We start from the raw sequence: 18,502 nt of genomic DNA, 5'->3' as shown, positions 1-18,502 counted from the left end.
TAACATGATTTTTGAATGACTACCTAATCTCTGTAAGGTCCCTCAGTTGAGCAGTGAAATGTTTTACAATGTCTTGCAAAGAAGGGCACCTATTGGTCGATTTTTTTTAACCTTCATTTAACTAGGCAAGTCAGTTAAGAACAAATTCTTATTTACAATGACGGCCTACACCGGCCAACGCTGGGCCAATTGTGCGCCGCCCTATGGGACTCCCAATCACGGCCGGTTGTGATACAGCCTGGAATCGAACCAGGGGGTCTGTAGTGACGCCTCAAGCACTGAGATGCAGTGCCTTAGACCGCTGCGCCACTCACCACATTGAATATCCATTTGAGCTAATACAGATACCGGTGTCCTTCCTAACTCAGTTGCTGGAGAGGAAGGATCCGCTCTGGGATTTCACCATGAGGCAAATGGAGACTTTAAAACAGTTACAGAGTTTAATGGCTGTGATAGGAGAAAACTTTGGATGGATCAACAACATTTTAGTTACTCCACAATACTAACCTAAATGACAGAATGAAAAGAAGGAAGCGTGTACAGAAATATTCCAAAACATGCAGTGTTTGCAATAAGGCACTAAAGTAAAACTGCAAAAAATGTGGCAAAGGAACTTTATGTCCCGAATACAAAGCGTAATGTTTGGGGCAAATCTAACAACATATCACAGAGTACCACTCTTCATATTTTCAAGCATGGTGGTGGCTGCATCATGTTATAGTTATGCTTGTCATCAGCAAGGACAAAGATGTTTTTTTGGATAAAAAGAAACAGAATATAGCTAATCCCAGGCAAAATCCTAGAGGAAAACCTACTTCAGTCTGCTTTCCAACAGACACCTTTCAGCAGGACAATAACGTAAAACACAAGGCCAAATCTACACTGGAGTTGCTTACCAAGACGACACTGAATGTACCAGAGTGGCCTAGTTACAGTATTGACTTAAATCGGTTTGGAAATCTATGGCAAGACCTGAAAATGGCTGTCTAGCAACGATCAACAACCAACCTGACAGAGCTTGAAGAATTTAAAAAAGAATAATGTGCAAAGATTGTACAATCCAGGTGTGCAAAGCTCTTAGACTTACCCAGAAAGACTCACAGCTGTAATCGCTACCAAAGGTGATTCTAACATGTATTGACTCAGCGGTGTGAATACGGGGCGGCAGGTAGCTTAGTGGTTAAGAGCGTTGTGCCAGTAACCGAAAGGTCGCTGGTTCTAGCGACCTTTTGGTTACTGGCACAACGCTCTTAACCACTAAGCTACCTGCCGCCCCGTATTCACACCACTGAGTCAATACATGTTAGAATCACCTTTGGTAGCGATTACAGCTGTGAGTCTTTCTGGGTAAGTCTAAGAGCTTTGCACACCTGGATTGTACAATCTTTGCACATTATTCTTTTTTAAATTCTTCAAGCTCTGTCAGGTTGGTTGTTGATCGTTGCTAGACAGCCATTTTCAGGTCTTGCCATAGATTTCCAAGCCGATTTAAGTCAATACTGTAACTAGGCCACTCTGGTACATTCAGTGTCGTCTTGGTAAGCAACTCCAGTGTAGGGGGCGGCAGGTAGCTTAGTGGGTAAGAGCGTTGTGCCAGTAACCGAAAGGTCGCTGGTTCTAATCCCCGAGCCGACTAGGTGAAAAATCTGTCGATGTGCCCTTAAGCAAGGCACTTAACCCTAATTGCTCCTGTAAGTCGCTCTGGATAAGAGCGTCTGCTAAATGACGTAAATGTAATCCCTGAGCCAACTAGGTGAAAAATCTGTCGATGTGCCCTTGAGCAAGGCACTTAACCCTAATTGCTCCTGTAAGTCGCTCTGGATAAGAGCGTCTGCTAAATGACGTAAATGTAAATGAGATATTTCTGTATCGCATTTTCAATAAATTTGCAAACATTGTTAAAAATATGTTTTCACTTTGTCATTTTGAGGTATTGTGTGGTATATGGGTGAGAATATTTTTTTAAAAATCCATTTTGAATTCAGGCTGTAACACAACAAAATGTGGAATAAGTCAAGGGGTATGAATACTTTCTGAAGACACTGTATGTACAATACAATGAGCCTGGTTGCCAGATCTGTTTCAGCCAGCTTTTTTGTGGTTGTTGTCATCTCAAAAGCCAAAAGGAGTTGGCTAAAGTACAAAACAAGAATAGCAACCTGGCGAGTATAAAACATACTTTGGCCAGATCGATCAAATGAGAATCTTTATTGAGTCCCCATATATTGCCATCAATTTTCCTTCCTTTACAAAATACATTTTGTTTTTTTTAATAGTAAAAAAGTAGGAAATCTAACAGACAGCAGAGCATAGACTAAAATAATCATCAATTGAATAAATGAATAAATAAAACATTGAATATGGCTATTTACATGGTGTAATACTGTTTATCGTTATATAATAATGCATATGTTCATAGTGAATATACAGGTATTAACTTGTAATTGTCTCAACCAAACAATGCATTATCTCACAGAGAAAGGCCAAGGTTCGACAGTGGCTCTCGGCCAATCACATTCTTTCATTCGACAACTTGCTGATACAAGCAATCAAGGGCAAGGTCCATTGTTTGGTCAACTTTTAGTTGATGGGAGTCTTTGGTTGTTGTGCTGGGACGTGTGACACCCTCTGATTGGGTATTCTGTGGCTTTCGATTGGTTCTCCTGTTCCAGACTGTAGAAAGTCAATTTTAACTGTCGTAATACTCAAATCTTGTAAAGTCAAAACCAACAACAAAACAAATAAGCGAGGAGGCAGACCCAGGTAAACAGAGAACCACCAGTTTACAAGCATCAGTCTGTGTGAGGCGCCAGTTAGAAGTTGCCCTTAGAACCAGTCAATTTGAACTGTCATCACCTTTATAATGTCAGCATTGCTTTGAGACTGAAAAGAGCTACGGGTGCTAACTTCTTCCCCCCGGTCTCTTTACCCAGTTGACATGTAAACCTCTTGCACTCTGCCACTGTTCCTCGCACACACCACCATTACTAAAACATTCACAGAGGATGGTAATAGCACATTCAGAAAGGCAAAAGGAAGACACAACTTGAGTGACACCTCATTTTTAAGATTGCTACCATTGGAAGTGAGGGTGGAACCAATAAAGCTACTATCTTTTAACAAAGGGGGAGAAGGGGATTGTCCCTAAACAATACCAAATAAATTAATAAATACATCAATAACTTAAACACATGCTCGAATAAAAAAACTAAGAACAGCAAAGATTTTTTAAAGATGAACAGTCAAGCAGTTTTAGATTAATGACAATCTGTTTCAATCTCAATTCCGAACGATAAGGTGCTGATTTGGTTGAAAGGAGTTTTGGACGATTTCTGGCTTCAAGAAGTCTGGTGATTCTGGTTGGTGTCTTCCATGAGTCTGCCCATCATAGAGATCCTATAAAATTATCTGGAGTCCATTGAAACATAGTAACCAACAAATTCATTCATGTGGAATGATCCACGTAGGGTAGTGAGGGTGATTGCAGGTTAAAAAAACGGAATGTTGAATAGAATTTCACCTCATTGTAGGGTTGGTGGGCCTTGGGGTTGGGGTTGGGTTGGGGTTGGGGTTGGGGGGGGTCCATTCTTGTCTGTCCAGTACCATGGTCATTGTCCATCTCATTCATCCCCCAGAGAGACCATAACCTATGACCTATAACCCTTAACCTGTGGGATCCTGTCCACCCTGAGGCCTGAGACAAGCTTCAGTATGCAGAGTGAATACAAACATCTCTGTGCGTGTGTGTTTGTGCATATCTGTATATGCTTCAGACTGGAGATTATCATTCTGGTAAACACACATGCACAGACACTCGCACACCCTTACACCTGTGTATTGTGGGGGTACATGAGCTGTGTGTCAGGTGGATAGGGTCATGTCGATGAGCTAGCGGTAAACCTTATTGGTGAGGTCAGCCCCCTCAGTCCCATCCATTGTCCTTGATCATGTGGGCCAGCTCGATAATGAACTTCCCCTCCTTGTACTTCTGACTGCTCTCAAAGGCATGCTCCTGAGAGAGAGAGAGAGAGAGAGAGAGAGAGAGAGAGAGAGAGAGAGAGAGAGAGAGAGAGAGAGAGAGAGAGAGAGAGAGAGAGAGAGAGAGAGAGAGAGAGAGAGAGAGAGAGAGAGAGAGAGAGAGACAAAAATAAACAGTGAACAGGTTTAAAACTGGAGCATTTTCAAGAATGTAAAAAACAGTGTGCTTTGATGTTTTCTATCTGGGATAATCTCCCTCTCTTGTTTATATACGTAATCCTAATAAAACACTCAGGGTCCTACACTTAGTGTGTGTGTTTGTGAGTGTGAGGTAGAGTGACTGTGCATGGGAGAGAGTGATCATGTGTGTTTATGTGCATGTGCATGGGAGAGAGTGATCATGTGTGTTTATGTGCATGTGCATGGGAGAGAGTGATCATGTGTGTTTATGTGCATGTGCATGGGAGAGAGTTAGAGTGTGTGTTTTTGTGTGCTTATCATCCCCCTTTGATAAGTGTACTAGGTCAGCAGCAGCACTTTTGGCCCTTTGACAGTGCTGGAGCATTAGGCCTCGTGGAGGATATTAATAACATCACACAGATGGCAACGCCATAAAACACTACAAGGCCACGTACTGCCCGGGTCTCTCTCACTGACCCCACCCACACACACAGCCTAACCCACATAGTTAGCCCACAAAGCGAAGTCAGGGACACCAGCAATGTGGAGCATTTGTTTATCATGTCTATAGATGTGTTATACACCTGCATGTCTAGAGATGTTTGTGGGGGATTCCTATGTAATTAGCTACTTACGTATTTCCAGCCCAGCGTGGTTTTACAGTTTTCACAGTAGATATCAGCCACCGCGTGAAGCCCTGTCAACAACACCCTCTCTTCTGCTGGTCCACACCCCACGTTCACCCTGAGAGGGAGAGCGAGAGGAATAATGTGATAAACGGAGTGAAATGTGAAGAAAATAAAATGTGAGAAATAGAGAGGGGTGGCAGAGGAGAGAGGGATGAAAAAGTGACATTATAGGGGTTTGATTTGGAGAATAATAAAAATAGGCTCAGGTACTTACACTGAGTTGAAGAGGTACGCTCGGCCTTGACTTCCTTGGAAGGACTGGATGAGAGACAAAGAGAGAGGGAGAACAGGGTGAGAAAAGTCATACATTCCTATCACGGGAGTAGGCATTAAGAATGGTCTGTTGTTATTTTCACCTGTTTTACACAGTGATGCTAGCTTCAGGGCAGACACATGGCATCGCTCACGTTCCTAAAACGAAGGTATCCCATTCTCTATCCCATTAAAAACATTTCAATTATATGCTAATATGGTATTGTTTTTCCACTTCTATGGTACATACCTTTAACCTATATCAATTCAAGCTTTTAAGAACAATGTATTTTCAACAACGACAAGGGGCCCCGTGTAGCTCAGTTGGTAGAGCATGGCGCTTGCAACGCCAGGGTTGTGGGTTCGATTCCCACGGGGGGCCAGTATGAAAAAATGTATGCACTCACTAACTGTAAGTCACTCTGGATAAGAGCGTCTGCTAAATGACTAAAATGTAAATGTAAAAATTCCCAGGAGACACATAATACAAGCCTCCTTTTGATTGGCCGAGTCAGAGTTCTGCCCTACCATATGGCCATAGAAAAAACAGCCCTGAGGGAGGAGGCTTTATGATTGGCCGCTTTTCCCGAGCTGGTAGTGTGTGTCGCATCGTGACATGTGGGTAGCTCCGTAGCCACCAGTAGCCTGGGTGGATCTGTATGGTGTGTGTATGGTGGGGGGATGGATCTCTGTGGTGTAGCGTGGGGGGTGGAGCTGGGTGGTGTGTGTATGGTGGGGGGATGGATCTCTGTGGTGTAGCGTGGGGGGTGGAGCTGGGTGGTGTAAGGGTGGTGTGGAGCTATATGGTATGGGGTGGTTCTCTGTAGCTCAGTTGCTAGAGCATGGCGCTTGCAACGGCAGGATAGTGGGTTCGATTCCCAGGACCACCCATAAAATGTACGTACACATGACTGTAAGTCGCTTTGGATATGACAGAGGTGATGTGGTAGTGTGGTACTGTGGTGTAGTGTCATGTATGGGGGTGGTGTGGAGCTGTATGGGGTGTTGTGTTTGGGGGGTTGTGTCGAGCTGTGTGGTGTTTGGGGGGGTGGTGTGGAGCTGTGTTTGGGGGGGGTGGTGTGGAGCTTTTTTGGGGTATGTGTGGTGTAGTGTGGGGGTGTGGAGCTGTATGGTAGTGTTGTATATGGGTAGGTGTGGAGCTGTATGGTAGTGTTGTATATGGGTAGGTGTGGAGCTGTATGGTAGTGTTGTATATGGGTAGGTGTGGAGCTGTATGGGGTGGTGTGGTGTGGTGTGCCCTGACTGGCTCCACAGACGGAGCAGGAAGTAGCAGATGGCTGTGACCTTGGAATTGGGGTGGGAATGGCTGCACTCCACACCAGAAACTGAACACTAGCCAATCAGGACAGGGCCAGAGCCCCGACAAAGGATTGACCTATGAATGAGACCCAGTGGTGCCTGCTGGGATAGCGGTTAGGATGAGAGAGTGGAGCTGTGAAGTGGCTATGTTCCATGCTATCTAATATACTGTAGATAAGCATGAAGCCTCTATGGTTTAACACACACACACATTTTTTCTTAATTTTTCTCACTCTCTGGCTTTCTCACACACAGACACACATTACATACAAAATCAACCACCCACAAACGCACTATCATTGCCCTTTTTATTTTAGTCAGACATAAAAACTTGCTGCTTCCATGGAAACTGTGTGTTTGCAGAGTGAAGACAGTCAATCTGCTTTGATGTGCTGCTGGCTTACACTAAAAGCCCACTAGTGTCTATGAAAAGCTGTGAGAGGCCATGTGTACGTGTGCGTGCGTGTTTATTAGAGAGCTTTGTGGCCTGGCCTCTCCATCCAGCCGGGGATATTACCCATGATGCTCTAGTCTAGAGAGTTCCAGGAGGGGACAGTAATATGATGACCTCTCTCGCCCCTCTCTTTCATGGTTTGATCTCGCTCTCATTTCCCTTCATTTCTCTCTTGCAGTTGCACACAAAGCTAAATGGATTAAGGGCTTTTCCTTGATCCTAACATGTGTTAAGTAAGTCAGGGCCGTTACTGTGTTAATGACCACAACAACTGGTGGAATAAAGTGAACCCGGGTCAACCTGGTGCAACATGATGAACGTCTGATGTTAGCGTAAGCAAATGAGCAAAGGAAGCAATCACGGTGAGACAGAATCTACTCTCGGTCAACCGCAACCGCACACACACACACACACACTGAGGCCCTGCAGTAGATGCTAGGAAGTGTGCCAGCAGTAGGATTTACAGCTGTGAAAATATGAGGCTTAACTACAACTGGCCTGCAGCTCCTCTGCTATGCAGCTTCATTAACAAGACATAAAGCTTCCTACACATGACGTATCTGCCCTATTCACAATTGTATTTCAACTTTTTTGTCCTTGCCGAAAAAGCCTACCTTGGAGATGAGCTCGTCATGGTTGGCCAGGTGTGCTCGACAGTGGATGCAGCTGTAGGTACGGTGGCAGTTGGGCAGGTAGGCCTGGAAGGTCTTGGAGCGCGTCATGATGACAGTTGCCTGGGAGACAGTGGCGGTTGCAGGGGCGACGGCGTTGCTGTTGCTGGGCGAAGTATGGGGGCGGTGCAGGAAGGGGCTGCCGGCCCAGGACGGCTCGCAGGGGAAGCACCGCAACACACAGGTGAGGGCCGTGGTGGTGCGCAGGGTGGGAGGCACACACCTGGGACACACACACATGCACACTTTAATGTGGATCCACAATGACAGATCGTGTTTATCATGAAGGCACAGAAATAGTTTGTGTCGAGAATGCCAAATATGAATATTACACACATGCATAAACGTGCGCGCACACAGACACAATGACCCGGACATACACACACACAGGAAAATCATTTTTGAAAAACACTGGTTCATTAACTCAATCTTTCCAACAAGTCTTACTTAAGGCTCTCTCTCGTGCTCTCTCACATCAAAGCTTGGTACAACTTAATGACTATGATATTTCTGTATGGAAGTGTCCAGGAGTGTGTAGCTAAATGTATGCGTGTGGTCTATAGACTACGGCAACCACACACACACACACACAAAGAGTAACTGAGGGAAGGAAAGGTGTGTAGGACAGCATGTGTATGCAGTAGAGGCGGAGCTAGTAAAATGCTATTGCTACTGGCCTCAGTGGCATGCTACTGAGCCAGCACCAAAATGGTAAAAATTGATGTACATTATCGTGGTTTTTATGAACTCACATCTCACAACATAGCTTTTCTTAGAGTTGCACTGTTTAATAGCTCTGGAATGATATCCACCTGTACAATGTTGGCAGTGGCTTTGAATTCTAAAACAGGCTTAAATACATTTACATTTTAGTCATTTAGCAGATGCTCTTATCCAGAGCGACTTACAGTTAATTAAAACAACCTGCTGTACACGCATCATACTGTGACACTTTCTGTATTTTGAATGTTCTATATCTTGAAAACTTAACAGTGGACAAATGAAACAAATACCAAAATATAGTTTGAGTGGTATTTTCCTTACATGTCAATATACCAAGCACTTTGAGAAAAGGATCCCAAAACTGTCCGTGAAGCAAAAATAACATGATAAGATGAGATCTTTTAACCTTGCTAATTGAATGAAAGTAAAGATTTGCTGAGCTAATCAAACGCATGGCAGAGAGGTTAGGCGCACACACAGGCGATTGATTAGACGCTGTGATCTGAGAGGGTTGTGACATCAGTACCACAAAGCCAGTTCTGAAGAGATAACAGACTAGCAGAAAGGGAGGAATGGTACACTACTGCTGTACTGTACTGCACCCACTTATCACACAGTTTGTCACAACCACTGATCGCGTGCTTTGACGTGCAACGCGATAAAAAGGTAGTCTGCTTCATAGCAAAATAGCATTCCAACTACCCTTGACAAATAAAAACACGCCATGCTTTTTGATAGGTCTACATTTCACCTGTCCTGTCTGCAAGACAACAGCAAGGAAGCAGCCACAACCTCGTAATTCAGACTCATGTAAGGTTTCCAATTTGTAACATTTTTGGGATGACTCTTTGGATGATTCCATCCTGTGAAGAAGGGCTACCTCATTTGCCCCTCTGGCCACATAACCAATGGCCATTCACCTATTTTGCCCTTTGTGGTCCCTTTACAGGAGCCCTATACTGTTAGTTCACACTAGCCATACAGAGGGGTTCCAGAATGCTCACTCCTGTATCCCCACTCAGCAGTTCCCGCTAGGTAAGCGGCTCATGCCATGTAAGCCTGCTGTAAAGCCTGCTGACTAAGGACCTAGGGCCTGGCACAATATGGAGGGGGCACCCACCACCCTCTGAGAGAAGAATGGAAGTGCTGAGCTATCTCTCTCTCTCTGGGCAAGGGTCACCGCCATGGTGGCCAGTCAAAGTGACAACAGCCATGACACTAAGGCTCACTGTTACCTATGAGCTGACACTGTGTGTGTGTGTCTTTGTTTGTGTGTGTGTGTACCATTCAAATGGCCTATCAAACAGTCAAGCGCAATCTAAAATTATTAAAGGCGCTTGCTGGATCAGTTGAGCCTGTTCAAATAAACACACATCCCCTCTTGACCGAATCAAGCTTGGGATGACAAACGTTCATTTACTGTGACCACCATTGATATGAAAAAGGAAGCGTGCCCATAGCTACCTCCTGTCTAATCATTGCCATCCTGGCCATTCAGAAGCCCCAATCAATAACTTACAGATTAGCCTAACCATGTCAGCCCGGGAAGAGAAAATGACACCCCTCTCCAAACAAAAAGAGGTAGGCTGGGCTATAGAAGCCATACATTGTCCGCTTTGTCTATGGGCAACAGCTGCAGCACCTCACACAGACTGCACGTGTTTGTTTGTGAGTGTGTGTGTATGCGTGCGTGTGTATGCGGTGTGTGCCCACCAATGACACCAATCGGCAGGCATCACCAGCTATTCTCTACCCTAACAAGCACAAATGACAGACTCCATCCTTAATGTCTTCCCACTGGGCAGAATCAATTAAAACAAAAGCAAGCCTCTACACGGTTCATTAACAGAGCCTTGATAACAGCTCTACCTTCACCCCAGCAATGCGGTTAAAAAGAAACGCAAATATCAAAATACTAAATATGAAACACTGAAACAACAGCCAACCCGCAAAGTTAAGAGATGACAAGCTATCATAGTGGGGTCGTTTCAAATAGGCCTAAAATCCAACCCAGCAACTATTTAAATAGATCTAAAAGCCTGGAAATGACTGCCTGGCTACCAATGAGCCCCAGTCTTCCAACCGTCCCATGTAGAGATAGAGTGAACTTCATGTGCCTCAGCCCATCAAAGGAACTTGGAGAATTTTAATCGAAGGATCTGAATTAATCTACTATAGGCCTATGTAGCGACACCACGCCACGACACTGATCTCAAGAGCGGAGTCGCCCCCACCACTCTCGTCCACACCGTCTGGCCAGGAAGGACACCTCCTTCTCCAAATCCACATCTCCAACCTACATTCAACACAGGACGGAGACGCCAACCAATATTCATAAGTCACCGAAGGAGACCCCTCTCCATGGGGAAGGAAGATCTCCATTCTCCTTCATGGTTTCAGATCACCAAGGAACACCCCCAGCGGAGAACAGCCCCTCTACCTCTTCTTCCCCCCCTTTTCAAATTGAGATTAGTCTGCCACCAAATCGCCGCCATTGAATAACAAAGGAACTAGCCTTGGTGGAGGCTGAAACAAATGGTCCTCTGTCAATGGAAGGGCCCTTGACGTTTGCACTACAAAAGAGATGTTGCAGACTGTAGGACACCAAGGAACCAGAATGCTGGGGGGGGGGTAGAAGGATTACTGTTATACTATTCCAGGTATTCCTGAAAGAGGTAGGGTTTCAAGTGTCTCCGGAAGGTGATCAGTGCCTCCGCTGTCCTGGCGTCGTGGGGGAGCTTGTTCCACCATTGGGGTGCCAGAGCAGCGAATAGCTTTGACTGGGCTGAGCAGGAACTGTGCTTCCGTAGTGGTAGGGGGGCTAGCAGGCCAGAGGTGGATGAACGTAGTGCCCTCGTTTTGGGTGTAGGGTCTGATCAGAGCCTGAAGGTAAGGAGGTGCCGTTCCCCTCACAGCTCCATAGGCAAGCACCATGGTTTTGTAGTAGATGCAAGCTTCAACTGGAAGCCAGTGGAGTGTGCGGAGGAGCGGGGTGACATGAGAGAACTTGGGAAGGTTGAACACCAGACGGGCTGCAGCGTTCTGGATAAGTTGTAGCTTAGCTAACTGACGAAGAGTTTTCAGTTAAGATTACATCTGTTAGTGTTTGTGAGGTTTTGCTCAGCCAACTAGCTAGAACAACAAAGGCATCTGTGCCCTTGGAATGGAGATGAGGCTGGCATGGCATGAGTGACGGTCATGAGAAAACACAGGGGTGTGAGAGGGAGAGAGAGAACGAGATGATCATCTAAAAGAGGGCAGGCAGAACGAGGACAGAGATGGAGAGAGAAATAAGAGAATAAGGAAAACCAGAAAGAGATAAATAAATAAAAGAGAATGAAAGACAACAGTAGGTTGAGAGAGAGCTAGAGACATGATAAAATATAATAAATAAATAAATAAATAAAGGAGAGAGAGTGGGAGAACCAGGTCAGTGGCAGCAGTAGTACTGGTGTCAGGGACATTATGCGCCGATTTTTCCAGCCTCTGTGATTGGCGATTGAATGGCAAAGTGAGCTACCGTACTAACCTCAGTCTAGCCATACACAGCCATTTGTATGCAGACTGACTGAGAAAAAGCCTCCTACTCAGAAGGCCCTGGGGCTAGCAACAACACTCCCACACAGCTATATCGCTGTTGCACTGCTCGACATATTGGCACTGACTTCATGCCAAATGCTAGGATTTTGTGCTTATGCTTACAATTATTTAAAAGGCTGTTTTTTTGTCATGGTACTGAGTGGCTAAGGAAGAGGTGACAAACATTGAGCTCTTGACCATATCAGGTGATGCATCTACTATGATGTGTTCCATAGGTAGCTTCATTTGGGTGGTTTTAAAACTATCTGTTAAGTGGTTGATTGATTTGCCAGTTAGGTTGCTATTTCGTCATATAATGACCTTAAGTCAGATGACAATGAAATGTCCAAAGGAACAGAGATGTTACTGTGGGTAAAAATAACTACCCTTTCCCCCTCTGCCAACTTGGTCGAGTTGATTTAAAGTAGAGTAGGGAGAGAAATAAAGAGAATGAAAGACTGCAGTAGGATGAGGGACAGATAGACATGATAAATAAATCAAGGAGAGAGTGGGAGAACCAGGTCAGTGGCAGCAGTAGTGCTGGTGTCAGGTGTGTGTGAGTGTGACCAGACTAGGCTGCTGCTGTGTCTAGGCCAGGGACTCCATCACCAGACTGCACATATGGCTCCCAGTAACTCAGCACCGCTAGGCTACCTAGCGCTCATCATCCAGTAGCAGAGCAGCAGACCCACAGGGGGCAGACAGACAGTCTGGCCAGACAGACAGTCAGGGGGCTGGGCCACTGAGGGCTGGCTGGATGGCTGGCCGATGATGTCGGCAGAGGATGGATACACACACACACACACACACTGACATGCATGTAGGCCTACATTGACCTACACACATTTTGACAAACACAACGATATAAATACACACTACATACACATGGAAACACTCACATGCAATCACGCACGAGCACACACTCATCACATACGCTGCAGCTACTGTTTATTATCTATCCTAGGGGTAGGCAACCCTGGTCCTGGAGTGCCACAGGCACTTCCTGTTTTTAATTTAATCGACCTGAAAGACCAGGTGTGTTGAATTTAGGCAATCACTGAACTGATCAATTAGCTCAGTTGGTCAAGTGTGGTGCCTAGTTGGAACAAAATCCTGCACTACCTGGGGCTCTCCAGGAACAGGATTCCTACCCCTGATCTATCCTGTTACCTATTCACTTTACCCCTACCTACACTACATAGCCAAAAGTATGTGGACACCTGCTCGTCAAACTACTCATTCCAAAATCATGGGCATTAATATGGAGTTGGTCCTCTCTTTGCTGCTATAACAGCCTCAACTCTTCTGGGAAGGCTTTCCACTAGATGTTGGAACATTGCTGCGGGGACTTGCTTACATTCAGCCACAAGAGCATTAGTGAGGTCGGGCACTGATGTTGGGAGATTAGGCCTGGCTCGCAGTCGGCGTTCCAATTCATCCCAAAGGTGTTTGATGAGGATGAAGTCAGGGCAATGTGCAGGCCAGTCAAGTTCTTCCACACAGATCTCGACAAAACATTTCTGTATGGACCTCGCTTTGTGCACAGGGGCATTGTCATGCTGAAACAGGAAAGGGCCTTCGCCAAACTGTTGCCACAAAGTTGGAAGCAAAGAATCATCTAGAATGTAATTGTATGCTGTAGTCTTAAGATTTCCCTTCACTGGAACTAAGGGGCCTAGCCTGAACCATGAAAAACAGCCCCAGACCATTATTCCTCCCCCACCAAACTTTACAGTTGGCACTATGCATTGGAGCAGGCAGCATTCTCCTGGCATCTGCCAAAACCAGATTTGTCCATCGGACTGCCAGATGGTGAAGCCTGATTTATCACTCCAGAGAACGCGTTTCCACTGCTCCAGAGTCCAATGGCGGCGAGCTTTACACCACTCCAGCCGACGCTTGGCATTGCGCATGGAGATATTAGGCTTGTGTGCAGCTGCTCGGCCACGGAAACCCATTTCATGATGCTCTCGACGAACAGTTATTGTGCTGACGTTGCTTCCAGAGGCAGTTTGGAACTCAGTAGTGAGTGTTGCAACCGAGGACAGATTATTTTTACGCGCTACGCACTTCAGCAGTCCCGTTCTGTGAGCTTGTGTGGCCTACCACTTTGCGGCTGAGCCATTGTTGCTCCTAGATGTTTCCACTTCAGGACTTACAGTTGACTGGGGCAGCTTAAGCGGGGCAGAAATTTGACAAACTGACTTGTTGTAAAGGTGGCATCCTATGACGGTGCCACGTTGAAAGTAACTGAGCTCTTCAGTACAGGCCCTTCTACTGCCAATGTTTGTCTATGTAGATTGCATGGCGGTGTCCTCGATTTTATACAGTACCTACCTCAATTACCTTGTAACCTCAATTACCTTGTAGCCCTGCACATTGACTCAGTAATGGTACACCGTGTATATAGCCAAGTTATCGTTACCCATTGTGTATTTATTACTTTTCTCTCTGCATTGTTGGGAAGGGCCCGTAATTAAGCATTTCACTTTTAGTCTACACCTGTTGTTTACGGAGCATGTGACAAATAACATTTGATATGACTCCCAGTGGATATGTGGTGGTAGTCTATTATTGCCATGGATTTTCATGTCAATCAGATCCGGTCAAAACGTATACATGGAATGTACCACATCCTTCACAACACAGGACAAACTCCTGAATGTGTGGAGGGGGTGTAGAACTTTCTGCTAATGTCCCAGCTGGTGTGAATGACTGGCAGGAAATAGGTGTGACCAGTTGGATAGAATGTGTAAACATCCCTGCCATGCTCTCTCCCTCCATTTACTAGCATTGGATGAATGAAAGGGCCAATGCAGACAGCTGGTCTCTGAATTGATTCACAGCCATATGAGGACCCAGCAGTGTCCTTTGAATAGCACTCTTTTTACACACACGAGATGCTATGAAGCAGTGAAGAAGATACACACTAATATCTCTATCCATTTGAGGTCTAATGACTTGTACAGTGTTCTGTTGCATATGTGATGTGCATTAGGGAATGTATACCATACCGTCGTTACCTCACACAACCCTACCAAGGTGCAAAGGATGGAGTAAACACTGACTGAATATACAACAGGGGAAATGGAAGTTGAATTGTAAGATTCTTGACTATGAGTATGATATGATATGCCATTTAGCAGACGCTTTTATCCAAAGTGACTTACAGTCATGTGTGCATACATTTTTGTGTATGGGTGGTCCCGGGGATCGAACCCACTACCTTGGCGTTACAAGCGCCGTGCTCTACCAGCTGAGCTACAGAGGATCACCAGGTTTACTGTATTATACCTGTCCTGGCTATACCTATAGGGACATTATGCTCTGATTTTTCCAGTCTCTGTGGTGGCGATTGAATGGCAAAGTGAGCTACCGTACTAACCTCAGTCTAGCCATACACAGCCATTTGTATGCAGACTGACTGAGAAAAAGCCTCCTACTCAGAAGGCCCTGGGGCTAGCAACAACACTCCCACACAGCTATATCGCTGTTGCACTGCTCGACATATTGGCACTGACTTCATGCCAAATGCTAGGATTTTGTGCTTATGCTTACAATTATTTAAAAGGCTGTTTTTTTGTCATGGTACTGAGTGGCTAAGGAAGAGGTGACAAACATTGAGCGCTTGACAATATCAAGTGATGCATCTGCTATGATGTATTCCATAGGTAGCTTCATTTGGGTGGTTTTAAAACGACCTGTTAAGTGGTTGATTGATTTATTTGCCAGTTAAGGTGATGACTAAATAGGAACCTAAGCATTAGGGGTGCGTGGGTAAAATCACTGGGGAAGCCAAGCTCCCCCCCAAAAAAAAAAAACATATTACAACCTATGTGTTGTGATAATTGCGTTGTTTGCTGTTAATTAATATGCCTTGTGACCGTGATATATAAGCCTAAAGGCAGAGACAATAAGAAGTCAGTGGCAGAATAAATTCAACCACACCTTTGTTTAATCACAAAACCGGATAGCAACCTATGTCTGGTGAAGTCCACGACGCATATTGCATGTAACAGACAGTTACATGACCTACAGAATGGTCAAGCAAGTTAATGTTTCCAACATTGTCGGACCACTAAAATATCGATTTAGAACCACAGAGAGTTAACGCAACTCGCAAAGAAAATAGAAGCTCCCTCCACTATTCCGTCACCATTTCAACATCATCAAATCACCTCTGCGTAGTCTAATACAGTGACAACTAAAAGATACCAAAAACTATTTAGTCCAATCAACATAAGCTAATATGATGTGGCTGTCCATGGTTCTGATTTCTGTTTGTGTGTGTTGTTGCATGCGTTCGTGCACGTAGAAAAACATGTTGACTCACTCTACTTGTAGAGAAACGGCAATGCCATCCTCCTCTCTTTCATGTTGACGAAATGGTATATCACTCTGTCATACAGTACACGCTTTTATTTTTTGTTGTCCTAGGCTACCTGGTTAAAATGCTTGCTCGCTAGCCTAACTTCAATTCATGGGCAACGTTAGCTAGTTAACACTAGCCTTCTACATCTAGCTACATATTGAACTTCCATCCTCTCAGGCCAGGGGCACAACAATGTATGAATTAATGGATCAGAATCGCCGTTATAATCATTGGCCAGTATGGAGAATTAAGTAAAACCACAAGTCCAAATCCCTATTTTCATCAATCGCTAATTTAGGAATGGGCCAATTTTAGCTAGCTAGCCACCGGAGGCCAACAACACAATGAGATGCAACAATTCAAGTTGTTTCTGTTAATGACATGCTCTCAAAGCGATTTGATAGGAGAGACGCCAAATCCAAGCTGGCTTCCCTTGACACTTTTTTTTCTGCCAGGACCATTCACAGTTGAGTTCGCTCAGTTTAGCTCAACGACGCTGATTGGATACATTTTAAATACTTTTGTCAAGGGAGGCCAAATGTTCGCTGCCTTCCCTTGCATTCAATGCTACAGGCGGCAACAATGTCCTACTCTTTTGGACCAGACAGTATCAGATAGATGGCCTACACGTAGAGCGACAGAGGGGCTCTGTTTTGCTCGCTCGAATGCCTTCTCCTGTGAGATACATCCAGCCTCTTGCGAATTGAAGGACAATTATGAAACACATAAAGAGACGAAAGATACATTATTATTTATTTCTTTTTTGATAAAGAAAATGTTTGGAAGCCTGGCTTCCCTTGGCATCCATTAATACACGTCACTGAACCTAAGTCAGAAGACAATGACATGTCCAAATGAAAATAGCTACCCTTTCCCCCTCTGCCAACTTGGTCAAGCTGATTTAGAGTAAACTAGATCTATGAGACTAATCAAGGGGAACCAGCTGTCATCTGTTTATGTGGGCCACCATAAAACTGGATTCACTATTTTGGTATGGTGTTGTAGGAACTCAACAATGGACAAGAGAAAAACGATAGCCAACATAGTGAGAGGGCTCTATCAGGTCATCGGTATTGTCGAACCTTTGACAAGGACATCGATGTTACATTTTTACAACCATAGAATTAGGAATTATAATACAACCACTAAACGATGGTAACATTTTGAATAGCTGTTAAAACAACCAATTTAAGCCTGTCAATTATATTAATATGGCAGAAGTAATGAAAACTTATTGTCAACATTGGACAAAACTGTCAACAAAAACAAGTCAGAACCAATTGAATTTCATAACGCATTCCTCTTTGCAATTTCCACTTCCATCGCGCGCATGCACAGTCGTAGGGTAGACTATAGTGCAGCCGTGGTGCAGAATACGCCACTGCCAATTTTGTGTAATCGGAACCAGCGCATCCAGTGCCACTGCGGACATTCGACATCAATTCTACTCGCGTCATACACTATACCCGCAGGTTATACACCAAGCATATTCGGTCAGAAATGTTATTGTGTAATTGTTGTCAATTAGTTATAATCTTGTCTCAGGCACCGTTATGAACTTTCGGACAAGATGCAGTCCGTTTTAAACCTACCTGTACAGTTGTGCAATAACAATAAGCATTGACTTTACCTTTGGATAGAGAAAATTCAATCGTCGCCTCTAGTACTTTGCAAATCACAACTTTGTGTTGCAAATCCTGCTCATTCCATTTAGAGAGTTTTCTTCTATGCGTTGACTTCAACGCTCGAGAAGTAGCGGAGGATGTTCATCGGATACTGACTGTAGAGCGCACCGTTTAAATTGCCCAAAGACAGTACCCCGTCTGGGGTAGACTGACAGTCAAGGGAACCAATCAATGTAACATTACAGCATAGCAACATTGTGCCCATTGGCTACAGATGGTAATGTGGCTGACCAATCGTTGCGGGGAGAGCATCAAGTGCCTACTTTTTTTTACGCAGGCTACGTTAGGTGCTTACTGTACGTTACGCAGAAGTGAACCACATTAGCCGCGGTCATGAACAGACTCTTTGCAGACTTTGCGCCTCAGTAAGTAGCCTACCAACTTACCAGACAACATGGACAAATGTCCATATTGTCCATAATTACAGTCATGGTAGGAAAGCAAATAGGCCTACATACATTAAGCATATACAGTTCAGCAGCAAAAAAAAAATAATGTTTACACTGCTGCTACTCGCTGTTTATTATCTATGCATATAGTCACTTTACCCCTACCTACATGTACAAATTACATCGACTAAGCTGTACCCCCGCACATTG

General features: G+C 44.7%; 1 protein-coding gene across 2 annotated transcripts; it reads right to left on the bottom strand.

Annotated features, from left to right (window-relative positions):
* Positions 1 to 1,877: 1,877 nt before the first annotated feature.
* On the bottom strand, positions 1,878 to 17,998 carry LOC121579349 (protein yippee-like 1). 2 transcript variants are annotated; one of them, XR_006661658.1, is made up of 6 exons: positions 17,849 to 17,998; positions 7,488 to 7,767; positions 5,062 to 5,105; positions 4,794 to 4,902; positions 3,852 to 4,012; positions 1,878 to 3,401 (listed from the first exon to the last, which is right to left on the bottom strand). XR_006661658.1 is itself a non-coding variant. In XM_041893867.2 (5 exons), exons 2-5 carry the CDS (start codon positions 7,593 to 7,595, stop codon positions 3,923 to 3,925), a joined length of 351 nt encoding a protein of 116 aa, XP_041749801.1. In that variant the 5' UTR covers positions 7,596 to 7,767; positions 17,849 to 17,998; the 3' UTR covers positions 3,582 to 3,922. The 2 variants fall into 2 exon arrangements, 1 of the variants encoding a protein (XP_041749801.1); XM_041893867.2 differs by lacking the exon at positions 1,878 to 3,401 and having other exon boundaries at positions 3,582 to 4,012.
* Between the last annotated feature and the right edge of the window lie 504 nt (positions 17,999 to 18,502).

Source organism: Coregonus clupeaformis, chromosome 13, assembly GCF_020615455.1.
Source record: "Coregonus clupeaformis isolate EN_2021a chromosome 13, ASM2061545v1, whole genome shotgun sequence".
Classification (NCBI taxonomy): Eukaryota; Metazoa; Chordata; class Actinopteri; order Salmoniformes; family Salmonidae; genus Coregonus; species Coregonus clupeaformis.
This window is presented reverse-complemented; position numbering and strand designations above follow the sequence as displayed.

Bases quoted from the DNA above. Each gene is read 5' to 3' on its own strand.
- LOC121579349 (XM_041893867.2), bottom strand. From the start codon at position 7,595: ATGACGCGCTCCAAGACCTTCCAGGCCTACCTGCCCAACTGCCACCGT. The intron at 5,106-7,487 runs GTAGGCTTTTTC...TCTCTCATCCAG, and splicing joins ATGACGAGCTCATCTCCAAG to TCCTTCCAAGGAAGTCAAGG. The intron at 4,013-4,793 runs GTAAGTAGCTAA...TCTCTCTCTCAG, and splicing joins CCACGCTGGGCTGGAAATAC to GAGCATGCCTTTGAGAGCAG.